At 40.8% G+C, this 26,620-nt stretch overlaps 1 protein-coding gene across 7 annotated transcripts; it reads left to right on the top strand.

Annotated features, from left to right (window-relative positions):
- The first annotated feature begins 617 nt into the window (after positions 1-617).
- SPRR2G (small proline rich protein 2G) lies at positions 618-26,620 on the top strand. Of its 7 annotated transcripts, XM_063628091.1 has the most exons (5): positions 618-717; positions 1,644-1,789; positions 9,863-9,962; positions 12,652-12,691; positions 26,076-26,620. In XM_063628091.1, the coding sequence occupies exon 5, from the start codon at positions 26,097-26,099 to the stop codon at positions 26,316-26,318; it is 222 nt and encodes a 73-aa protein (XP_063484161.1). In that variant the 5' UTR covers positions 618-717; positions 1,644-1,789; positions 9,863-9,962; positions 12,652-12,691; positions 26,076-26,096; the 3' UTR covers positions 26,319-26,620. The 7 variants fall into 7 exon arrangements, with proteins under 7 accessions (XP_063484161.1, XP_063484166.1, XP_063484167.1 ...); XM_063628093.1 differs by lacking the exons at positions 618-717; positions 1,644-1,789 and adding an exon at positions 4,934-5,051; XM_063628096.1 differs by lacking the exons at positions 9,863-9,962; positions 12,652-12,691.

The raw sequence follows: 26,620 nt of genomic DNA, 5'->3' as shown, positions 1-26,620 counted from the left end.
ATGCTATTAATTACACAGTATTAGCCTGCTCTTTAAATTCTACTAAAGCAACATAATGAAATTGGAGTTCTTGGAAGAGTGACCGAAGAGGAAGAAATAGGTCTGATCAAAGCTTTTGTTCATACTTGGCTTACATATGGGTTATGCCAAACATTTATCAACATATAAGAGAAATGTATGTCCCTATAACATTCCAAATAAACTCTTTCATAGGGCCTTCTCATAGATGAATTTCTAAGCCCATCTGCTAAAAATTAAACTATAACAAAGTAAAAAATGTGAATGCCTCTGAATTACTGAGTGAATCTTTCCTGCCCCATCTTTTATGGTGTGAACCAATCTGTGAAATTTCCCGAACAGTCCATGAGCAGGTGGAAGAGTGGCCTAGGTGGGGAAGAACCAAGGCATAAACAATTCTTGAAACCAATGAGAGACTTGAGTTTTGCCACCTCCAACCGCATGGAAGGAACTCCCTGGAGCATCACTGACTCAGGACTTGTAGCCTCTCTATGACATCTCCAGTGACAAGGAGGGAACTGCTGTATAGTTCAGAGCAAAATTCTCCTAAAGTAACAGAAGTCACTGGGAAGCACATTTCAGTCCAACCAAGAAAATAGTTTCTAAGTAATTTCATTAACAATAAATCTGGTTGCCTCCCTTGTACAGAGCACTCTATTGTGGACAGACTTCAAGCAGAGGCAGAAAGACCATCAGGAGGTATTTTAGAGCAGATTTCCATTCAATATGTGCTTCTTATCCCGTGATTCCTATTCTTATCTGAGATTTTTTTTCTGTTTGACTTCCCTTTAGAGCCTCCATCATTTCCCTCTATTTATTTCCCTCTCTCTGTAGGACAACCTCCATATTTATTTCTGTCTAGTTATTTCCCTCTCTCTGTGGGACAACCTCACTCTTTCTTATTGTCCAAACCACAGGCTCTAAAAGAGGAGCCAGGGAGTAATTGAATAACACAAGCCTTGGGGTTCCGGAAGTGTTAGTCATGTTGTGTCCCAAGGCCTTCGCTCAAATTCTCAGGTCTGTGTCCTCATTTGAAGACTGTTCTTTGTGGTTTCTGAATAGCTGGGATTTGACTTCAATTTATGTGAAATAAGGCCTCCTGGGATTGTAGAAAGAACATGAAATAGGATGTGAACATGTGGATGCTAGCTTTACTGACATTAACCAGCTGTGCAGTCTGAGCGAAGTTCCTTGGAATCTCCATGACTTTATTTCTTCATTTCTAATATTGAAGACTTGTAAGAGTTCCAAAGTTAATTCTACAATTATATTATGTTTGCCTGCTTGTCTGTCTATTTATGCACTTAACTATCCTAATTCTTTAAAACCCCACCTTGAGAAAAGTGGTCACTGTCAGTCCAACCACACAATCTTCTTCCGGCCCAGATGAGGGCTAGCCCAAGCTCTAAGGGAACTCTTCCCTCCTTTCAGGGATAATCCCAGTTGCTGTCTCTTCTTCAACTTCCTGCTTCATACGATTAAGGTGGCATAAAAAGTAATCTTGTACCTTTGATCCCATGCACAGTCAAACTTTTGGAAAACAAAAGGGTTTGCCGCAGTTTTCTGTTTTTTGGGTGCCTCATTCCAGTTACTAGTGTGATGTGTCTAACTCCTTTTTTGTACAGAAAACTCCAGTTTTGCAGGTATTGAGTGACCAGCAAGTTTTCCATCTCCTGAGGAAGGGCAGCCTGGGAGAAAGAGGACACAGAACCCCTTTCCCACAGTACCTCTGGGTTCTCTGTGTGGGCAGCCAAGGGAGAGGTGCAATGAGGTGTGTGGGGGACAGGACCCTTGAGTGGGGGAAGGATGTGTGCGAGGACTGGTAGGTGGTAGGCTAGTAGTAGAATACTTGAACTTATGTTGTAATGCTACAGCGAAAGTCAACCCCATGAGACCAGACCAAGTATTGTGATAGGTGCCACCAGGAAAGAACTTTGTGGAATTTATAGATAAAAAGTTCCATTAGAAAAAACTAAATGGGACAGTCCAGAGAAGTAGACCTGGTCTTCTGAGCATGAGAGTTATAATTTAAGAATAATTTTGTCAGTCAGGGAGCGTTGATAGACCCTGGAAGGTGAGAAGTGAAGTAGAGTGGAAGCCAATTCCTGGTCCTCTCATGGGACATGGCTTGACTGTCATTTGTCTCATGTATTCAGGAGGATGCTGGATACCTGAAGCTGTAGGTCACTCCAATTTCAACAGAGGATTAAAGTTGAGAGTAAAAGGAAATTGGTAAACCAAAGAAGAAGGTCTGAACAAGTCTTTATTACATGGCCAAAGGACAGACGTAGATACTGATAGCTGGAGTGCAGGGCCGGGGATTCAGGGGGCATAGGAGGGGCGGGCAGAAGCATTGGGCAGAGCTCAAGAGGGGAATTGTGTTCCTTGGGTAATGTTAGACATCCACTAATTTCACTGGTTGATGTGTTTGCTTTGTCGTATTATTTGGTAGGGAAAACTGTGCTTATGGAACCATACATGGGCAAAAAAAGAGACTTCACTCTCTGTGCCAGGGAGATGGGACCATCATCTGTTGGCAGCCATGAAGTTGAGTGTTGGCTGTTCACCAAAGATGAATACACAGGGTTTCCAGTCAACTTGCAGCATTTTGGTGCATGATACCCAGGCCCTAGCCAGTGGAAAAAGTAAGCAATTATCTGCTAAAGAAATGCCCATAGTGGTGAGTGGTGGTAGGCTGGGTGGAGGAAAAGTGGTGGCATGTGCAGTGGAGATTCAGGTACTGAAAGGCTATATGGTGTGATCACACAAGTCCGTATAACCCAAATTCTCAAATGTCAACCTGATGAATGAATACAGGGGAGAATTCCTGGGGAGGCGAGTGGGTGTAAAGACTCCTGTAGTCTGGGAATCTTGAATGTTTATATGCAATCCATTAGCTCAATAGTAGCTGTAATTGTTATTTACTCTCTTTTTGAGTTTTAGTGTTTGTGTGTGGTAAGACACACTTGTGTTTCAAGTACGCCCAGGATGGCCGGGAAAAGGGTGGAGGAAGGAAGGGTGTTTACCTGCTCATATTCAGAGAAACTAATTGCCTGGGGAAATTAAGGCTAAACCAATGAAGATGAGAGAGTTTCAACATTTCAGTCATACTGGCATTTAAGGCAGGTGTGAACAAATAAGCATTAGTGACAAGAACAGCCTTGCCAAGCAAAGTACTCTTCCATGAAGAGAGGGAGGATTGACCCTCCCATCTGATGTCACTGCCAAGCAAAGTACTCTTCCATGAAGAGAGGGAGGATTGACCCTCCCATCTGATGTCACTGCCAAGGCCAAATTGGGTGGAATGAGCTGACTGTGGATCCTGGATCTTCTAGGCCTTTGAGAATTTCTTTGTCAGTTGCCCATGATACCCTGTTCTTCCTCACTTGCTGACCACCTCTCTGAGTCACTGACCAGACAGTGCTGGTTTATTTAGGTGGATTTGTGGGGTCCTGGCCTGAATCACCATATGCAGAGGTGGCTCTCAGAGGGTGGTGGGCAGCCATGGGGAGGTGCAGGGAGGTTGGACCTTTGAGTGGGAGAAAAGCAAGTGAGGGGCCTGGTAGGTGGGTCTGTGGGATCATGAGCTGATTTACCATATGCTGGTTAATTTTTAAAATCAAAAGTATTTTCTTTTGAAGCCATGGCATACCTCTCTTATCTCTCTATCAAGCCCTTCTTCCACCTTTTCTTCTTCCCTCCTTTCGTCTCTCTTGTCCTGTTGCCCAATAGTCTTCTGGAGTTGATTCCTAAACCCAGGTCTACCTTTTCTACCTACTCTTTGCAACTCATAAAGCTTTTGTTTTCTGTTCATTTTTCATTGCCATATGCTATTTTTGTGTCCTTGAAGTTGGCTTTTGTGTATCACAAAGATGATTTAAGGCACACTTTGGTTTACAAAATTTATATTTACTTTATTAAAGTTACCAATTATACTGCTTTTTGTGGGCCATAAGTTAGATAACTAATGTTATTAATTTAATTAAAATTCTAGAAATTTGTGTAATTTTTTCAAGGGGCTTTGGAGTAATAATTGATCCAGTTAACAACTTTGGTTAAACTCTCTTAAACAACTTAAACTGAGGTTACAAAGTTGATATCCTCAATTTTAGAGTACTTTAAGTCTCCCACTGACTAATACAATTCCAAATACATACTTGAAGAAAATTTATACATATTTTGATTCTTTTGTTTTCTTAAGCATTTCAATACTGTTTAGAAACCTAACCAAATTCCATTACATTTTGTAACTTAAAATCATATCTAAATAAATTAATTAGTTACATTAGTTAATATAAAGTGTAAGACTGTCAACTGAAGAATGATGAGATTCATATATTTGGAAAGGAGAGCTTTCTTTCTCATAAAGGGGTTCAGTCTGCAAGGCAGCCATTCTGACATACTTGGAAGCACAGCCTCCAGCCAGAAGCCAGAAATACAGATATTTGGAGGGTGAGAAGAATAAGGCAGGAATTTATGCTGAACAGCGTGGCTGAATATACATGTTGAATAAGCTATAGGAGGAGTCATGAATATTTGTGAAAGGAGAAACGTGCACGTACACAATTGAGCTTCATGCCCCTGGATCCCATGTTCAAAAAATGGCAGTGTTAACATGATGGAAGGCTGAAGTTTTCAGCCTTCTGACATTAAAAGGTGAAGTGGAGGACATGAAAGTCATCACTGTGCATCCTCTGTTGACTGGCCAGAACCACTTTGTGGTTGGTGGCTTTTTTTTTTTTTTTTTTTGAGATGGAGTCTGGCTCCGTTGCCAGGCTGGAGTGCAGTGGTATGATCTCAGCACACTGCAACCTCTGCCTCCCGGGTTCAAGCGATTCTCTTGCCTCAGCCTCCCGAGTAGCTGGGACTACAGGGGTGTGCCACCATGCCCAACTAATTTTTTTGTATTTTTAGTAGAGATGGGGTTTCACCATGTTGGCCAAGATGATCTCGATCTCCTGACCTCGTGATCCACCCGCCTCAGCCTCTCAAAGTGCTGGGATTACTGGCATGAGCCATTGCACCCCCCGCTGGTAGGTGGCCTTTTATCAGGAAGGAACGTCCGTCCACTGTTGTGTTCAAAGGCAAAAGGGAGGAGTAGTCACAAGGTTGGTTGAAATCATTGGAGAGCAAGTCTTTCAAAAGGGCTGGTTTCTGTTTAACCCTGAGGGAAGAAAGCCTAAAGGTGCTTAGTGAGGGAGGGAGTATAACAAGGCACTTCCAACCTCTCGTTCTGTAATGCTGGGAACTCAGTTTTAAGGTTTCTCTGGGGCCCCCTTGGCCAAGAGCAGGTCCACTTAGTTGGGAGGCTTAGGATTTTAGTTTTGTTTCTCAAGGCTGATTTATTTGATGATTTAACATGCCAAATTTTATATCTTAAACACACACACACACACACACACACACGAGTACACAGTCAAGATGACAGTTGGGATTGGCATCCAGATAGGGTGCTCTCATAGCCTATGCTCTTCTGATTCAAATTGCACATTGACAAAGAATTCCCTGTTGTCCAAATCTGCATCTTCCTTCCCAGGTTTTATCTGATTTCGTTTGGTACTTATTTGGATTTTTCATTGCTGGGGATATTTTAGCATACTTTTATCTTCTCTTCAATAGCTCTAAGAATGTATCAGTGCCTTTCCATAGGATCATTCATATGCTTATGTAATTCCTTCAAAATTTCTTTGAAATTTAAGAATTTTAGATGATATAAAATGGTATCTGGTAATGTCCCAAGCAGATAATAAGCACTTGATAATCGGCAACTATTATGATTCTGCTATTATGATAAAAATAATTACAGTCAAAACCAGATTGTTATAAATACCAAAATATAGGTATGGAATTAGTGAGATTGTGAGGGAAATCAATTTCTGTGGCATTCACATCCATGTCTTTCTTGCTGTAAAACTGAAGCTCTGTGCTGTGTTGAGCTCCTGATGTACTTCTATGTGATGTAAGATACAGTGAAAGTTCTATCAAGACACAACTGAAGTGGAGATTTGAGAGACCAATTCCCAGACTGCTTGTTGAAAATAGATAAAGCTATGGGCATTGCATTAAGCCTTTGGTCTAGGAGGCCCTTCTATGGAACTGAATGTTTACAGAACTAATGGTGCTTCAACAGTTGGTGGAAGAGTCTATTCTTTTTAGTAGATGTTGATAACTATGTTATATAAAGCATTCTTCTCTCCTAGTAATATTATTTTTGAGATGTTAAAGTAAAACAGATTCTTCTTTGACTGAGACACTACTCAGAGCACCAAGAAGGTGATTTAGAATATGGCATTTCTCCTGCTCATGGGATCATGGAACCATTTATACTCAGGTTCTAATATTTTATAAGACATGGTGTAGCAAATATTAGGCTAATGTATTAAGATAATTGCCATATTATTAGCAAGTATTACATGATTAAATAAAATGTATTTTTTGTTGAATCTTCTTAAAAACATTACTATATTATTGTGGTGGAGGGCAAACATGACTTTTGGTCCAAATGACAATGAAACAGATAAGATCTAAAAACCTTTATTACCATTTAAAATTATTTACTTCTAAGTTTACATATTTTGGCTTATATCTTCCATAAGAAGATAAGGTCAGAGGACATAAATATTTTCTGAGTTATCCTCCATTGCACATCCAGCATCTAGCAGAGTAATAGTTAAGTTCCACCTTCCTAATCTCTAATCATTAAACAGATGTAAAACAAATTTATATGGTACCAATACAGTAAACATAACAAAATAACTTACTGTAATTGCCAAATTTACTCTACCTAGTTTAGATATTTCTTTTTCTTTTCTTTTTTGTTTTTTTGAGACAGAGTTTCTATCTTGTTGCCCAGACTGGAGTGCAATGGAGTGATCTTAGCTTACCGCAGCCTCTGCCTCCCAGGTTCAAGAGATTCTCCTGCTTCAGCCTCCCGAGTAGCTGGGATTAGAGGCATGCGCCACCACGCCTGGCTAATTTTGTATTTTTAGTAGAGACGGGATTTCTCCATGTTGGTCAGGCTGGTTGCAAACTCCTGACCTCAGGTGATCAACCCACCTTGGCCTCCCAAAATGCTGGGATTACAGGCATGAGCCACCACACCTGGCCAGAGATTTTTTTTTTTTCTTTCCAAAACAAAGGGTCTCTTGTTTATCTCTTCACATCATTAACTGCAGTATGGCATGCCAAGGTTATTAGGATCCAAATATCTCATATATATTTTGAGACCTCTGTGATGGTGATGGTGGAATCAAAGTAGATTGCATCTGGGTCCGTTCTGATTATGCCATGGTTCTGGATCTCGGTCCCTCTTCTCCATTCCAACTTATGTTCCCTTTATAGACCTTTGTAAATTTTCAAGTGGATTTTTTTTTCCTAAACACTTTTCTGAAGAGATCAAGTGGATTTTTACAGTTCTTTAACTGCCTCACATTCTGTGATACTCAACTTCCTAAAGTGCCAAGCACATCAAGGTATTTTCTGTCTTTGTGTGGATGGTATCAGTTGTCCCAAGAGAGTTTTGAGTAGGACTGTTCTTTTCTTAGATTCAAAATCCATCTTTGGTCTTCCAGATCTTAATAATGTGGGCTAATATGGGAATGAGTGATGAATGAAATGATTATCTATTCTTGGAGATCTTCATCCCTATGGTCTGGAGACTGTGAAATGTGTTGCTTCTACCTGGTTGGGTGGTCCTCTGCTGTCCAGAAGCCCAATTCTGCTTATTTGAGGGTGCAGCGTCAGAGCTTAGGTATCAAGGAAGAGAGAAGAATGGGTAGTAATTTTTTTGTTGCTGCTGATATTGTTCCTTGGGACCAAGAGAACAATAACAACAACAACAAAAAGGCTTGTAGAAACCAGATTTTCACATGGGGTTCTTTCTCAAACAACAAAAGCCCAAGTGATTAAGTTAAATACCCATGTAGGAGAGAGGCTCATAAACACTCAAATCTTCTTCATCCTCAATGATTAAAAACCTTTCATTCCCCTCTACTATAACCAGAACTAAAACTACAAGTGCAGAAGCCTCCCTGGTACAAGGCAGGGCAGAAAGCCAGTTCTCCCTGAGACTGTCCATGGAAAATCTCTGCCCAGACACAGATTAGGAATGATTCTCTGGACCTGCCCTATCAACCCACCCAGTATATAGGTACAAGGAAAGAGACCGGGCAGAGAAGGAGCTAGGAATTGTGTCATGTGAGGCACTAGGGATGGCTTGTGGGAAAGAGAAGGGTTGGGTGAGTAAGAGCATTAGCTGCACCATCCAAACTGCTGAGCCTTGAATAGAAAGCAGAATTGGCGCCTGTGGAGTTTACGGTCAGAGGTTCAGCCTGATTCCAATACAGTACAAGAAAGACACTTCTGAGTTGACCCCAAGGCTGTCACTGCTATTGGTGGGGCCATGAATCCTGTGCCTCCCAGTCACAGAGGCCCCCAAAGTAAGAGTTTAGTTTTTCATCTTCAAAGAAGGTTTTATACACTATCACTGACACACCAGAAGGACTGAAATAAGGCGTTGCTTATCACCTGTGGAACTCTGATTTCCCTCCAAAGCCACACTTCCAGGATTCTATTATATATTATTTTGTCTTAGACTTTTCATTATTTCTGCCACTTCCCCACCAGAATATATGCTGTGTTCTCAAGCCATTTTATATATGCTCTCTTAAATTCTGGGCCAAAGGAGTTCTGGGAGAGGAGATAACGTAACAGTAGATTTGTATCCCAGCCTCGTCGTCTTGCAGTTTTGTGTTAGAACAATTGTCCCTGAGTCTCTATTTGATGCCTCTGAGGAACCAGACTTACATTATAAATTAGGAAAATGAAGTCAGAGAGGGCAGAAAAAGGATTCAAGTTCTGGAAACTGGGAAGTTCTGTCTGTCATAATCTAGCTGAGGGAAAGTTGTTGTGAAGTCAGTTACCTACTCCGGGTTCAGTTTTATGCTCTGTAGTAGGCTTCCTCTGTGCTTGAATCAATGAATTCTCTTTGACTTTTTTTAACTTAGAATATCCTATTTAATTTATTAAATATCTATCAATATTTAGAATAACCTATATTTTGATCAATCAACTGATCCATCCATCCATCCATCCGTCCCTCCATCCATCCATCCATGTTTGCTTTCTAAATCCTACCTTGAAAGCTACCTGGGCACAAATGTTCTGGATCTGATTTTCAGACTCAATGGGAGTCTATCTCCTGCCAGGTAGAACCATCTCATTCATTATCCTCTTCTAGTTGCTCCTTTTCTCAGAGGACCTAAGTTACTTTTATCTTTGATCAACGTGATGGATGGAAACAAAAATAATTTCCCAAAAGTTTGCACCAGGGAGAGGTGAGAAGTGTGTAGGGAGAAGAGAGAAGTGTGTAGAAGTTATCCTGTTATCCTGCTACTTTCCATCTTTAGCCTGAGGGGAGTTTATAGGCTCCTTAAACATACAGCCAGTACTCCATGTCTGTGGGTTCCACATTTGTGGATTCAACCAACTGTGGGTCAGATGTATTCAGAAAAAAATCCCACAAATTTGCAAAAAGCAAAACTTGAATTTGCAGTGCGCAGAGTTCTATGTTGAACCCACCACACACAATGAAGTGATGTTTAGGAATTGTATTAGGTATTATAAGTAATCTAAAGATGATTTAAATTATACCAGAGGATGTATACAGGTTATATACAAACACTATCTGATTTTATATAAGGGACTTGAGCATCTGTGGATTTTGGTATCTATGGGAGGGTCCTGGAACCAATCTCCCATGGATATTGAGGGATGACTGTATTTGGTACTCAAATTATTTTAAAATAACAGAGCCACTTACTTCCTTCTCCCCTCCCCTCTTCAGACTACTCTTTTGAGCTTCTGCCCACCCATCAGCATTGGATTAGAGATTCTGGACTAAATGACTTTCTCCAGGGATAGTTGCTGGTGGACAAAACTTCCGGGTACACCCACTTTTCACCTTTCTTGTACCTCTCTTCCTTGCCTCATGGTCCTGCCATTCATTGCTGAGCCAGCCTGTCAGTCAGTTAGAGACCTGTGCCTCTCCATGCCCAAGGGCACTTAAATAATCTCCATCATTGTTCTTTGGGTTGTGAATGATTTTGTCCATTAAGTTTTGTTTACCAAATAACATTTTCTGTTATTTTAAAATCTGGTAAAACCTGTTACTTGAAAAACGCAGTCGAGAATGAAAATATTACATAACTCCGTATAAGATAAATTATATAAAAGATTGAACTAACTCTGTTAGTGAGATTAGAAAGTTCTCTTTCTAATTGTATTGCTATTATTGATATTACTATATATTAGTATGAAATGGTATTGATACCATTTGGTGAGGATTGCGAAATATGAGGATATTTTAGATGACTCAAAATCTTAGACTTTGGAAGACAGAATAGGTGATGTTGATATAGAGTTTTGGTCCTCCAGAAGAGCAGCAAGGTTATGAAGAATGGGATGGGTTTTGTTTTGGATACACTGTGCTCAAGAGCTGTGATAATCTAGGTTGAAATGTTAACTGGCTGTTTAGGAATATCATTCCTATGGCGTCCCAACAGGGCTGAGACACAGATGCAGTGCACAGAAGGTACATGGATGGGGTGAAGACTTGGGAAGGGAGGAGAACAGTCAGAGGGACAAAGTGAGTAGGAAAGACTGAGCTGAGAACAGAATGCCAAGGTTAAGAGGATTGAGGGCTGCATTTTAGTCTCCAAAAAGAGGATGGGACACCTCTCCTGCTTTGAAACTTGCTTTGGAATTGGTATACACTGCTCCCCAGCTAACATTTTGAAGACCTCTTACCTTTTTATGTGTCCCCAAATGTAGGAGCCCCAAATATAAATAGTCAAGTCTCTATCACCTATAATTCCAATTGCTATAGGTAGGCGTGTGATGTTTGGCAGGGCTAATATAGTGGAAAGATGAGATGTTTGGAAAATCATGTGCCTTTGGCAAGATGGCCTTCTTTTTGGAATGTGTAGACAACCATATTTTATTTTATGAAACATAACCTCACCCATGAGATAATTTGTCTGCTGACCCCTCAGCTCCATTTTTGTCAATCACATGTGCACACAAAATCACACTCAATCCACGCACAGTTCTAAAAATAATGCTTCCTTTCCAGTGCCACTTTTTCCGTGTTGTGATCATCTGGAAGCAAGTCTTGTCTGTCACAATACACTGTATATTCTTCAAGATTAGGGTCATGAACAGCTCAAATCTTCATCTTGTGCATTTTTAATGGTGTCTGCTATGTAGTAAAACTATTGATTGAATGGATGGTTAAAAGCCAGTTTTGTTTCTACCATTATTATCACTGGACCTGCTAATCATGAGAGAAGATTCTTTATTGTCATTTTAGGCATTAGAACTAATGTTTATTTACTTGTTCAATAATATTTGTTTGACCCCAATTATGTACCATGCCCTGTCATAGGCACTGGGGACCCAAGATTGAGCAAGGCACTATCTCTGCCCTAAGGGGCTCATACTATCTTGTATAAAATATAAAGACACATAGAAAATTAAAATATGTTGGCAAGTGCAATGATAAAGATGCACAGATTGGCTGTAGTTGGGAGAGGATTCCTGGAAGACATAACATCTGATATGAGCTGGAAGTCTGAGGTGGTCAGGCCATGGAGTTTGAGGTTCCCAGTCCATGATGTGTCCTGCTTTAGGATCCTGTGGCCCCTCACTTTCTCTCTGGTTACCAAGCAATTCTAAGGCCAGGGTCTTGGGCCTGCACCATTTCAGTGGGCTAATTTAACTGTGATTCTGTCTGTTTCCCCAGCCCTGACACGCTAACTTGCTGTTTAATGGTGGGACCCATAGCAGTAATGGAGCCTCCAGGATGTCCTGGCTCAGGCACAGCAGAAGGGCAGAGTGTTTGGGTTACTCTAGGTGGCTCCCTGCTCCATTCAACAGAGGACATGCATTCCTGAAAACAACTGGTATTCACCATGGAATATTATGCAGCCATAAAACAGAATGAGGTCATGTGCTTTGCCGGAACATGGATGGAGCTGTGGGCCATTATCCTTAGCAGAGTAATGCAGGAACAGAAAACCAAATACCGCATGTTCTCACTTATAAGTGAGAGCTAAATGATGAGAACACATGGACACATAGAGGTGGACAACACACACTGGGGCCTATCAGACGGAGGAGGTGGGGAGGAGAGAGAGGATCAGAAAAAATAACTAATGGGTACTAGGCTTAATATCTGGGTGATGAAATAATCTGTACAACAAATCCCCATGACACAAGTTTACCTATATAACAAACCTGCACATGTACCCTTGAACTTAAAATAAAAGTTAAACAACCACCACCACCACCACCACCACCACCACCACCAAAAACCCCCTATTGGTATCATGGAGACTGTTGAAATGCAGTTTTCTGTCTTCTAATTTTATGAAGGAGATTTTAGACATTGTCAATTTAGAAAGGTCAATTACCATTATTTGAAACCTATTTTCTTTTTGATGTGAAGATTCTCAAAGTCTGCATATTACCTGAGGTTATATTTCTAATTCTAGAGTAGTCTTTGTAATTTTTGTCCATCTGATTTCTAAGATTATTCACAGTTTATATATGGTCATTCTCATTTCTTTGCTCCAGAGTTCCAACAGACCAGCTAATGGCAGACTGGGTCTCCTAGGTGAGTCCTAGGGTAATGATTTAATGCAAATTATAGATGAAACTTACATGAAAATCACAGGCAATGAAATAAAAAAGTAGACAAGTGGGGCTGCATCAAACTAAAAACCTCTTGACGCAAATGAAAGAATCAACAGAGTGAAAAGTCATCGTACAGAATGAGAGAAAATATTTGCAAACCATACATGTGATAGGGGATTGATATCCAAAATATACAAGGAACTCAAACAACTCAAAGGCAAGAAAACAAATAACCTAATTAAAAATTGGGCAAAGCGGCCGCCCCGTCTGGGAAGTGAGGAGCACCTCTGCCCGGCCGCCCCATCTGGGAAGTGAGGAGCGCCTCTGCCCGGCCGCCCCATCTGGGAAGAAGTGAGGAGCGCCTCTGCCTGGCCACCCATCATCTGGGAAGTGAGGAGTGCCTCTGCCCTGCCGCCCCGTCTGGGAAGAAGTGAGGAGCGCCTCTGCCCAGCCACCCATCGTCTGGGAAGTGAGGAGCGCCTCTGCCCGGCCACCCATCATCCGGGAAGGGAGGAGCGCCTCTGCCCGGCCACCCATCGTCTGGGAAGTGAGGAGCGCCTCTGCCCGGCCACCCATCGTCTGGGAAGTGAGGAGCGCCTCTGCCCGGCCGCCCCGTCTGGGAAGAAGTGAGGAGCGTCTCTGCCCGGCCGCCCCGTCTGGGAAGAAATGAGCAACGCGTCTACCCGGTCGCCCCATCTGGGAAGTGAGGAGCGCCTCTGCCCGGCTGCCCTGTCTGGGAAGAAATGAGGAGCACCTCTGCCTGGCCGCCCCGTCTGGGAAGTGAGGAGCACCTCTGCCCGGCCGCCCCGTCTGGGATGTGGGGAGCGCCTCTGCCCGACCGCCCCGTCTGGGAGGTCTACCACGGAGGCCAGAAGCAATGTGGGGGCTGGGCGTGGTGGCTCAGGCCTGTGGTCCCGGCACTCTGGGGGGCCGAGGCGGGTTGATCACTTCGGGCTAGGAGTTCGAGACCAGTCTGGCCAACATGACGAAACATATGAAAAATACAACAGACAAACCAACCAACCAACTCAGTGACAACAAAACAGGTCTACCCTGGAGTCATACTCTAATTTTTTCTATTTTCCTCCCTTTCTGATCCTTTATCCCACTTTCTTTTTCTTCCTCTTCCTTCTCCTTCTTCTTTGTCAAATAGAGGATTGAGTTATTATCACTGATCCATATAAAGTCCCTCTCTCATTTATTTTAATTCCCACCCCCCATTTCTATTCCCCGACTTCCCATGTGCAACCTTCCTAATATGTTTGATATGCATCTTTTTGTTTGTATGTATTTTTAGAAAATGTTTATTGTTTTTGTGTGCAAAAAAAAATTAATAAAAAAAAAAAACTGGGCAAAGTACCTGAATAGACATTTCTCCAATGAAGAAATACAAATGGCCAACATGTATATGAAAAAATGCTCAATATCACTAATCACCAGGAAAATGAAGAGCAAAAACCACAATGAGATGTGACTTCATGTGTGTTAGGATGACTGTTATTATTATTATTTATTATACTTTAAGTTTTAGGGTACGTGTGCACAACGTGCAGGTTTGTTACATATGTATACATGTGCCATGTTGGTGTGCTGCACCCATTAACTCTTCATTTAACATTAGGTATATTTCCTAAGGCTATCCCTCCCCCCTCCCCTGACCCCACAACAGGCCTGGGTGTGTGATGTTCCCCTTCCTGTGTCCATGTGTTCTCATTGTTCAATTCCCACCTATCAGTGAGAACATGCAGTGTTTGGTTTTTTGTCCTTGCGATAGTTTGCTGAGAATGATGGTTTCCAGCTTCATCCGTGTCCCTGGACTCATCATTTTTTATGGCTGCATAGTATTCCATGGTGTATATGTGCCACATTTTCTTAATCGAGTCTATCATTGTTGGACATTTGGGTTGGTTCCAAGTCTTTGCTATTGTGAATAGTGTCGCAATAAACACATGTGTGCATGTGCCTTTATAGCAGCATGTTTTATAATCCTTTGGGTATATACCCAGTAACGGGATGGCTGGGTCAAATGGTATTTCTATTTCTAGATCCCTGAGGAGTTGCCACGCTGACTTCCACAATGGTTGAACTAGTTTACAGTCCCACCAACAGTGTAAAACTGTTCCTATTTCTCCACATCCTCTCCAGCACCTGTTGTTTCCTGACTTCCCAAAAAACAAGGGATAACAAGTGTTGATGAGGATGTGGAGAAATTGGAACACTTACACACTGTTGGCGTGAATGAAGAATGGTGCAGCTACTGTGGAAAACAGTATGCAGTTTCCTCAAAAAATTAAAAATAATTCAGTAATTCCATTTATGGGGATATATCTAAAATAATGGAAATCAAGATCTCTAAGAGATAGCTGCATTCTCATGTTCATTGCAGCTTTATTCACAATAGCCAAGATACAGAAACAATCTAAATGTCTATGAGCAGATGAATGAATTGAAAAATTGTGGCTTATATATACAATGCAATATTATTGAACCTTAGAAAGAAGGAAACCCTGTCATTTGCAAAAACATGTTTGATCCTTGATGATATTATGCTAAGTGAAATAAGCCAGTCATGTAGAAGGAAAAATACTGCATGATTCTACTATGTGAAGTTTCTAAAATATCCAGACCTATGGAAGCAGAGAAAAGAATGGTGGTTGCCAGGGTCTGGGGTAGAAGGAAATAGAAAATTTGTTTTTCAGTGGGTATAAAGTTTCAGTTATATAAGATAAATTCTAGAGACCTGCTGTGCAATATAATACCTATGGTTAACAATATGGTTGATATGGTTTGGCTCTGTGTACCCACCCAAATCTCATTTCAAACTGTAATCGCCACATTTCAAGGGAAGGACCTGCTGGGAGGTGATTGGATCATGGAGGCAATTTCCCCCATGCTGTTCTTGTGATAGTGTGTGAGTTCTTATGAGATCTAATGGCCTAAAAGTGTTTGGCAGTTGCCCCCAACCTCTCTGTCTCTCCTGCCACTATGTAAGACACGCCTTGCTTCCCCTTTGCCTTCTGCCATGATTGTAAGTTTCCTGAGGTTTCCCCAGCCATGAAAAACTGTGAGTCAATTAAACCTGCTTTCTTTTTACTCAGTTTCAGGTAGTATCTTTATAGCAGTGTGAGAACAAACTAATACAGAGAATTGGTACCAACAGAATGGGTACTGCTATAAAGATAACTAAAAATGTGAAAGTGACCTTGGACGTGGGTAATGGGCAGATATTGTAACAGTTTGGAGGGCTCAGAAGAAGACAGGAAGATGTGGGAAAATTTGGAACTTCCTAGAGACTTGCTGAATGGTTTTAACCAAAATGCTGATAGTGATATGGACAATGAAGTTCAGGCTGAGTTGTTCTCAGATAGAGGTGAGGAATTTATTGGGAACTGGAGTAAAGGTCACTGCTGCTATGCTTTAGCAAAGAGAATGGTGACATTTTGCCTCTGCCCTGGAGATGTGTGGTGCTCTGAACTTGAAAGAGATAATTTAGGGTATTTGGCAGAAGAGATTTCTGAGCAGCAAAGAATTCGAGAGGTGACCTGGTTGTTTCTGAAAGCATACCATCACATACATTCACAAAGATATGATTTGAAATTCAAACTTAGGTCCAAAGGAGAAGCAGAACATAACAGTTTGGAAAATTTGCAGCCTGACCATGAGGTAGAAAAGGAAAATCCTGTTTCTGGGAAGAAATTCAAGACAGCTGCAGAAATTTGCATAAGTAACCAGGAAAGGAATGTTAATCACCAAGACAATGGGTAAATGTCTCCAGAGTATTTCAGAGATCTTCATGGCAGCCCCTCCCATCATAGGCCCAGAGGCCTAGAAGGGAAAAATTGTTTTGTGGGCCAGGCCCAGGGCCCCACTGCTCAGTGCAGCCTTGGGACTTGGCACGCTGTGTCCCAGCCATCCAGATTGAGCCATGGCTAAAACAGGCCAAAGTACAGCCCTGACCATGGCTTCCTGCAAAGGGTGAAAGTCTGAAGCCTTGGCAGCTTCCATATGGTGTTGGGTCTGCGGGCATGCAGAAAACAAGAGTCAAGCTTTGGGAACCTCTGCCTAGATTTCAGAGTATGTATGGAAATGCCTGAGTGTCCAGGCAGAAGTCTGCTGCAGGGATGGAGCCCTCATGGAGAACCTCTTCTAGGGCAATGCAGAATGGAAAAGTGGGGTTGGAGCCCCCACAGAGTGTCCCAACTGGGGCACTGCCTAGTGGAGCTGTAAGAAGAGGGCCACTGTCCTTCAGACCTCAGAAAGGTAGATCCACTGACAGCTTGCACCGTGCACCTAGAAAAGCTGCAGGCACTCAATGCCAGCTCAAGAAAGCAGCTGCAGGGGCTGTACTGTGCAGAGCCACAGAGGCGGAGCCGCCAAAGACCGTGGAAGCTCACCCCTTGCATCAGCATGCCTTGGGTGTGAGACATGAAGTCAAAAGGGGATTTTGAAGCTTTAAGATTTAATGACTGTCCAGCTAGGTTTCAGACTTGCATGGGGCCTGTGGCTGCTTTGTTTTGGCCAATTTCTCCCATTTGGAATGGGAACACTTACCAAATGCCTGTACCCCCATTGTGTCTTGGAAGTGACTAACGTTTTTGATTTTACAGGCTCATAGGTGAAAGAAATTTGCCTTGTCTCAGATGAGACTTTGGACTTGGACTTTTGAGTTAATGCTGAAATGAGTTAAGACTTTGGGGGACTGTTGGGAAGGTGTGATTGTTTTTGAAATATGAAAAGGATATGAGATGGCCGGGCGCGGTGGCTCACGCTTGTAATCCCAGCACTTTGGGAGGCCGAGGTGGGCGGATCACGAGGTCAGGAGATCGAGACCACGGTGAAACCCTGTCTCTACTAAAAATACAAAAAATTAGCCGGGCATGGTGGCGGGCGCCTGTAGTCCCAGCTACTTGGAGAGGCTGAGGCAGGAGAATGGCGTGAACCCGGGAGGCGGAGCTTGCAGTGAGCCGGGATTGCGCCACTGCACTCCAGCCTGGGCGACAGAGCGAGACTCCGTCTCAAAAAAAAAAAAAAAAAAAAAAAAAAAAAAAGAAAAGGATATGAGATTTGGGAGGGTCCAGGGGCAGAATAATGTGGTTTATCTCTGTGTACCCACCCAAGTCTCATCTCAAATTACAATCCCACATGTTGAGGGAGGGACCTGTTGGGAGGTAATTGGATCATGGGGGCGGCTTCCCCCATGCTGTTCTTGTGATAATGAGTGAGTTCTCATGAGATCTGATTGTTTAAAAGTGTTTGGCAGCCCCCCCCAGCCCCCTCTCTGTCTCCTGCCACCATGTAAGACATGCCTTGCTTCCTCTTCACCCTCTGCCATGATTGTAAGTGTGGCCCCCCTCCAGCCATGGGGAACTGTGAGTCAATTAAACCTGTTTTCTTTATTAATTACCCAGTCCCAGGTAGTATCCTTGTAAGCAGTGTGAGAACGGACTAATGGTATCATGCACTTTAAAATATAAGAGGATAGATTTCAATTAATGTTCTTACCTAAACCCAAACCAAACCAAACAAAAACAAACTAACCCATAATAACACAACAAAAAACCCATAGGGAAATTTTTAGAGGTGATGGATATGCTTAGTATCTTGATTGTGGTGATGATATCATGGGTATATGCTTATGTCTACATTCATCCAGATGTGCATATTAAATGTGCATGAGTTTTTGTATATCAATTATACCTCAACAAAAGCAATAAAAAAGAGTATTATAATCTCCCTTGGACCTATCACCTAGCTTCAAAAATTATCAACAATTTGTTATTCTTGACTTCATCTACTCTCCCACACTGTTTGTTCTTTTTATCACTGAACTATTTTACAGTTCCAAATACCATATCATTTCACCTATACATTTATCAGTATGTGTTTTTAACAGTTATCTTAAAATAGCCACAAGATGATCATCACACTTAACAAAATTAATGATTATTCTACATGTAATCTAAAAAAGATATATATGAAACTTGTACCTTAAGTTCTAAAAGCTGAGCAATAATTCACAAAATACAGATAATCCCCAACTTATGCTAGTTTTCCTTACAATATTTTTGATTTTATGATGGTGCCAAAGTACTATGCATTCAGTAGAAAGTGGTGTGATATTCTTGGGTGATGCTTGGCAGTGGCAGTAAGCCCCAGCTCCTCAATTTACCATGTGGTTTACCCTGTAAATTGAGGAGATCTCTACATTTTGAATAAAGCCAAACAATCTTGTTCTCACCTTATGCACAGGGTGACATTCAGAGGAAATATTAGTCTGAGTTCTAAAAAGGAAACACAATTGAAAATCAATTTAAATACTGATGTTTACTTAACAAATGGCAAACTAGAATTATATTGCCACAAAATAACTTAAAATCCTCTTTACCTCTCTCCCCAAATTTGTACTCATTTTTGCATGGTAGCTGCCCTTACCTTCTCTTTTGCCTTTTCTGTCCTTTTTAGTATGACTTTGTCTAGGCTTTCTGGTATTATTTTAATCTTCTTCTTTATCCATTATCTGGTTCAATACAACAAAACAAACTTCTCTACCAATCAGCAGTGGGCAGTGAATGGTGAGGGTGAGGGAGGATAGAGAAAACAGCGTGTATTTAAATGTACTGCTCTTACCAAATGTTATAAAAATAATATTTAATATTCTACTACCTCTGTCACAGATGACATGAACTAAAGAAACTCTGCAATGTCAGCATCTTACAATTCTTTAGACAATTCCTTTTGTAATCCATTGGCAAGATACATGGTGTTTACAAAGTTATTCAGCAATCACATGCATTGGGACAAATTGTCATGGAGTATCCAAATATAGGAGCCCCAAATCTAAATAGTCAAGGCTCTATTATCTGTAATTCCAATTGCTATCGGTAGGTGTGTGGATTTTGGCAGGGCTAATGTAGTGGAAAGGTGATGTCTGGAAAATCATGAAATCACATAGTAATTCAGTAGAATATTAAGTTATTTTTTTCTAGTCACAGTAATAGCATATTCTTTCCCCCAGAACTCACAAGATTGTTGTGACACTCATGTAAGACAACAAAATTTAGAAACTAAAATCATTATTTTTTTTAACAACTATTTATTTAGCATGTACTGTGTTTCAGTTATTGGATCATGTCCTGAGTGTAGAAGGTGAAGTTGCAGTCTGACTACTCAAAGTGCTTGCAAGCTCAAGGGAAAAGGATATGGGTGGGAAATCCGCTTAATGCAGATGGGTTGCACTAAACACTTAATGCAAAGCTCAGAGTGTTTTATGGGACTCTTAGGTAGGGGCACCTGCTCTAATAGGAGGGATCCAGGAAGGCTTTTCATTGAAGTGATGGCTTTTAGAGAATTGTGTAGACATTAACCCGGTAAAACAATAACAATATGGCATATTATAGGTTAGTAAATAAATTCACTGAGGATAGAAAAAACTGGTATGTGAGCAAAATTACAGAGTTTGATACATGACAGCATACAGTTCAAAAAGTGGAGTAATAAGGAATGAGGCTAGAGGTTAAGGAAGGGCTATGTAATGGACCTAGAACTTACTCTTGTAAGTTAAAGTATTTTCAGCATGCAAGTGATGTAGTCAGATTTTACTTTTTAATGTATCACTCTTATGGCAATGGAAAGATGGATTTAAATCAAACAAGATTGAGAAAGAGCTATATTAGGAAGCTATGGTAATAATCGAGCAAGAGATGAGGAGGCCCTGAACTAGGGCATGGCAGTCAGCATAGAAGGAGAGAGATGGATTCCAGAGATACTTAGGCTGTTGAACTGTCAGGATGAGGAGTTTAGATAAGTAGCATGTAGTAGAGGGGAAAATATCAAGGTAACTGAAGTAGTTGGGTGATTATTGGTGTACAGGATAGAGAATACTGGAGTTTCAAGTGGTTTGTGGGAAAGATGATCAGTTTGTTGGTACTTGAGGACATTTGGACAGAGATATCTAGAGGGCAAGGGGATATTTAAGTTTGAAGTGAGTTCTGGAGTGCAAATGTAGATGAGTGAGTTAGTAGATTCGTGATGACTGAAACCATAGGAATCATTGACAATGTAACTAGAGAATGCATAGGATGGTAAGATCCATGGAATGAGCACCAGAGGACTCCATTTGGCATTTAGAAGAAGAGGTTCAGATCAAGGAGGAGAAAGATTAAGCACAGGAGTAGGAGAATATTAAGTGGATATTATGAAAACCAGTAAGTAGAGACTTTAGAGAAAGATGGAATGATTGGCACTGTGACATGTAGCAGAGAAGTCTAGGAAGATAAAAACGGAGAATGACTCAGTTTATCTGACAAAAAGCTTGGAATAATTTCAGTAGATGGTGGGCTAAATCCAGACTGCCATGGGTTGAGGCGTTAGTGAGATGTGGGACAGAAGAGACAGCAGTTGTAGATGACTCATTTGACAAACCTCTAGCTAGACTAATAAAGAAAAAAGGAGAGAAGATTCAAATTAATAAAATCAAATATGAAAGAGGAGATATGAAAACTGATGCCATGGATATAAAAAAGATCCTAAGAGACTGCTTATGAACAACTATATAGCGATAAATTGGATAACCTAGAAGAAATTGATAAATTACTAGAAACATGCAACCTACTGAGACTGAATCATGAAGAAATAGAAAATCTGGACAGACCAATAATGAGTAAGGAGATTAAATCAGCAATATAAATACTACGATCAAAGAAAAATCCAGGACCACATGGCTACAGTAGTAAACTCTACCAAACATTTAAAGAACTAACGTATTAATAAATTATTATTAAACTTTTCCAAAAATTGAGGAGAAACCACTTCCAAATTCATTGTACGAGGATGGCATTACCCTGATACCAAAGCCAGATAAGAACATTATAAAAAAATTACAGGCCAACATCCCTGATGAATATAGAAGCAAAAATATTCAACAAAATACTAGCATACCTAGTAGTCCATTAAAAGAATAATGCAGCATGACCAAGTGGGATTTATCCCTGAGATGCAAGGATGGATGGTTCAATAAATTTCCTTCTTTCCTAAAAAAAAAAAAAAAGATGGTTCAATGTAGTCAAATCAATAAATGTGATACACTACATAAACAGAATAGAGGATACAAATTGTATGATAATCTAAATAGAGGCAGATAACGCTTTCCACAAAATACAACACCTTTTCATGATTAAAACACTCAACAAATTAGGTATAGAAGAAATGTATCTCAACATAATAAAGGCCATGTATGAGAAACCCACAGCTAATATATTCCAGGGTGAAAAATTAAAAGCTTTTCCTCTAAGATCAGGAGCAAAGCAAGGATGCTCACTCTTGCCATCTCTGTTCATTTCTAATTCTATTATTTTTAAATTCTATATTCTCAGAAACTTAAAGGCATATTATGTAGTAGCAGCATATCTTTATTTATTAAAATAGAAATAATTTTATCGGGAGCTTAAAGAACTAGGCTATAAATGTTAAATGGGAAAGTAAAATCAAATGGCCCTTGGGAAATGTCATCATCTCTCTCTTTCCCCTTTCCTCTTCTTTCCACTCCCTTGTCTTCTACCCTCTTTACCTTCCTTCATTTCTTCATTTCTGGGACTCCCATAAAATAGCTTTGTCCTTCTTTTCAAAATCTTTAGGCAAATCAGGAACTTTGGGACCAGGTAATTCAGCCTCATAATTCCCAGCTTTCCACGGTTGTTTTACTAGGCTTACTATTTAATTTATTTTATTTGCGCCTTACAAAAATGTCCACCAGAGAAGTATTATTATTACCATTTCTCAATGAAGAAACTGAAAATTGCAGAAATGTTAAGAAAATTGCTCAAAGTTACACACCTAATTAGGACTTAAGTCAATCATTGTGTTTATACCATGCCGATTTGCTAACATAGTATTTACTCACAGATTTATTTCAATTTTAAAATATCTTTGAACATTTGAATATTTAAACATTTTGAATAAGCAAAAAATATACATGATACCAAAATTCAAAAGAGAAGAAAATAGTCATGCAGTGAAAAGTTAGTCTCTCCCCCACTCCTATCCCCTAGATACTTAACTTTTCTCCTGAGATAACCACGGTTACTAGTTTATAAGTAAACTCTAGCAAATCCTCATGTAGATACTATGTGAGTTGCAGATGTTTAATTTGCACAGAGTGCTTCAAGTGCCCATTATTTGTGAAAAATGAGGATCATCGGTCCTTTAGTTATTTTCTCTCTCTATAAAAAAATTATCCTTCTTTGTGAAGCTGTCAAACCTCATTAAGCATTCTTTTATTTAAAAGACCAATCCTCCTTCAGTTTATCAAGCATAAATGATAAACCAAATAATTTATTGGTAAAAATAACTTTGGAATCTATTAGTAATACATGAGGGAAAGAAAAGTAGGTCTAAAATTGTGTTGATAGAACTGTTTTAAGTCACGTAATCCTTAGCTAATTCTTCAGCATGCATCAGCTATGGTTCCTAGGATTTCAACATGAGAAAGAACGCTGTGAAAGTGCCTCACCCATCCCGGGAGCATCCCTGTTCCTTCTGGCATCCCTGAAGTGTGTCAGTTTCCTGATAGTAACTTAGATGACTAAATTGTTTGGTTTCAGAGTACTCAGGAGGGATAACTAGCCTCATGTTGTTCCTCTGAGATGCTGAGAAAGAATTTAATAGTAGGGCTAAACTCAAAGATGTTCCTACCTCTTCAAATTCCCATGTTAGGTCCTCAGTATTTTTTGTTTCTCTACTGTACCAACCCAATCAAGTTTGAAACATTGCAGGTACAACACAGTATTCTTCTGCGTAAAGAGCACAAGGCATGAAATCTTCCCTCAGATAGTGAGACGGGCTTTCTCAGGAAAACAAGGTGCCGACCCTGCAAGTGCTATGGTACCCATGCCGTCTAATTAGTAGTGACTACAGCTAGAAGAACGGGGGATGCAGGGAAAGGATCTTCACTAGATAGGCCTTACTCTAAACAATGCCATTCTTTATTATCTTTTTTTGACATGTTTGAAATTATTGGTTAGTTATGATTAGTTCTTATTTCTTCTACATTTTAGAGTTTATATTTCTTAAAAGACCCACTATGTAACGTGCACAATTTTAGGCCACTCTTTGAGTTTTTGTAGGAGACTTTTGTGGTAGGTATATGTTTTATTTCTGTTTTACAGCTGTGTAAACTGTGTTTCAAGGAGGTTAGGAAATATTTAATGCCACACAGTAGTGGTGGCTGTAGATGTATGCATAACCAAGGTACTCAAGTTTTCTCCAAGTTGGGACAGTGAGTAATACTAGCTGAAGTGTTAATATGGTTAAATAAGCTATACTAAGAAATTATCCGTGGGATCTGTGCCAGCTGTATTTTACTTATTTAGGTAAAAATATCCGTGAAGTAAATGGCAGGATAAATAGCTTTACAGAACTTCATTCCTTGAATGTGCAAAGAAAGCCTGAAATCCTACTACATGTCACTTCAAAAGAGAGAAATTGTGAAGGAGTAAATTGAATTAACATGTAGGAGAAAGTAACACACAATATTTAAAGAGTATGAGTGGAAAAGCTTCAAAATGGATGCAGCACATACATTAAGTCAGTTCAGAAGAAAATGGGAGAAGACTCACCTCCACCATGCCAGGATAAATGCCCTTTTGTGCAACCGTACCCACTCTGCCAGCAGAAGTATCCACCTAACAGCAAGTAACATCACTAGAATTCATCAGGACCATGAAACTATAAGATCCAGTGGCTCTTCTTAGTCCCAGCACTCCATCATCTTCCCTTCAGCTGTAGTGGGAGGCTGCATCTTCCCTAACCTCTGCCTGGCTTGAGAGTTGACAGAGAAAAGGCTTAGTTCTGAAAACCGATATGTTGTTGGAAGATTTGGGTTTCTAGTAGACCACAAGTCACTTATAGTTACAAGGGCCATAGAGATGAGGTTAGTGGGTAAATCTGCAAATGTGAAGCTTTAAGGAGGGGCCCCAACATGACTCTAATGGCCTAGAAAACTGAGAGATGATGTTGCCTTGTTTAAGCTCATTAATACCATGTCAGAACACACCCAGGTTGGGGCTATCAGCATCTAGGAAGCTGATATATGTTTTTGTCGCCCTGTTCAAGTCAATTAATTGTCACGAAAAGCCTAAGGATTAATAGGCCATGATAAAAGGGGAAGTTAGTTGTAAAGAAAAACTGCAGTTGAGGGTTAGGATATAGCCAGGCTGCAGGATCAGCACATACTGGTCTCTACTAAAGAGAACACAGCTGGATACTGGGCATGTGAAATTGAATGGGAGTAGTTTTACATACAGGATACTTTGGAAGCTGGGAAGTAGGAGATGCACCATCTCTAATTATAGGAAAGCACCACAGTTGTCAGACAATTTGTCACATTCTACAATTGCCACTGGCATGAGGAAACTGAGATAATGTCCCAAGTGAATCACTGTGCACTTATCCTGCTGGGGAGGATCATGGACTAGGAATTTTGTGATACCAGCATGGATTACATGCAGGTGGTATTTTGGTTGGGAAATAAGCACAGCATGCTAGTCCTGGGCTGTTCCCTGTGTAGGGCTGCCTGCCCCTTATAAAAGGACTCTCCACCACACTGATGCTATCTTCTTGCCATTCAGTTGTAGATCTTGGAGACTCTGGTGAGTACAAATCTTAGAAGCCTTTCTTGCACTTGGATGGTGTTAGGGTTTAACCTGGGGACAGAAATGCCTATTTGTTTTAACCAATTTATCCTCATGGATAGGAAAAAGAAGATAATGAGGTCTTGAAGGTAAATTTTAGCTGGTATTTGGTAGATAAACATGAAGGTGATGAGGAACCTGGAGTCAAATATACAAAATCTTAAACTGAAGGAGAGTGAGAGACACACGATGCTGTTCTGTCCCCTGCTTCACATCTGTTCCAAATACATCTCTCTTGGAGTGCAATCTCCTTGGGTGATGGGCGCAAGTTTTTGCAATTCTCTTCAAAAACTCATGGCTCAGCACCACAGCCAGCTCATTAAAACTGGTAACTAGGGCCTCATGGAAGATAAGAGTACAGATTTGTTTGGTATTGGCTAGAATTTCAATATCTGAGTTTTTCTTCTTCAGATAGTGTTTGTATTCAGACAACACTTGTTGCTGTCTCATAGGCAATTTTATTTTCAGAAAATGGTAGAATGAGAGAACAGCCAGAAAGACTGAAGAACTGAGGGTAAGAGGTCCTAAAAGTGAAGTGTGAAGAAGCTACCCAAAGTCATAAAGACTGTATTAAGGATCAAAGTTGATCCTTAGATACTGGAGATTTGATGTCCTAGCTAATTGCTCCACCAACATGACTGTCTCTCTTATGAGCACTGTTGCTTGTGTATCTTTCAGATTCCCTGAGACTGAGGAGAGATGTCTTACCAGCAGCAGCAGTGCAAGCAGCCCTGCCAGCCACCTCCTGTGTGCCCCACGCCAAAGTGCCCAGAGCCATGTCCACCCCCGAAGTGCCCTGAGCCTTACCTGCCTCCTCCTTGTCCACCTGAGCATTGCCCACCTCCACCATGCCAGGATAAATGCCCTCCTGTGCAACCGTACCCACCCTGCCAGCAGAAGTATCCACCTAAGAGCAAGTAACATCACTAGAATTCATCGGGACCATGAAACAACAAGATCCAGTGGCTCTTCTTAGTCCCAGCACTCCATCGTCTTCCCTTCAGCTGTAGTGGGAGGCTGCATCTTCCCTAATCTTTGCCTGGCTTGAGAGTTGACAGAGAAAAGGCTTAGTTCTGAAAACCGATATGTTGTTGGAAGATGAGCAGCCGGATCATCGCCTAATCTCGCTTTGCTGTCTGTGATGTAGATGGTGGTTCCTATCCCGAGAGCAAGTGTGTTTATTCTTTTGCTTCTTCCCAATAAAGCACACGTTTCATGGTTAA

The sequence above is a fragment of the Symphalangus syndactylus genome, chromosome 12, assembly GCF_028878055.3.
Source record: "Symphalangus syndactylus isolate Jambi chromosome 12, NHGRI_mSymSyn1-v2.1_pri, whole genome shotgun sequence".
In the NCBI taxonomy this organism is placed as follows: domain Eukaryota; kingdom Metazoa; phylum Chordata; class Mammalia; order Primates; family Hylobatidae; genus Symphalangus; species Symphalangus syndactylus.
The sequence above is the reverse complement of the archived record's forward strand: the minus strand, read 5'-3'. Positions and strand labels throughout refer to the sequence as shown.

Excerpts from the sequence above, each read along its gene's own strand:
- SPRR2G (XM_063628096.1), top strand. The coding sequence starts at position 26,097 with ATGTCTTACCAGCAGCAGCAGTGCAAGCAGCCCTGCCAGCCACCTCCT.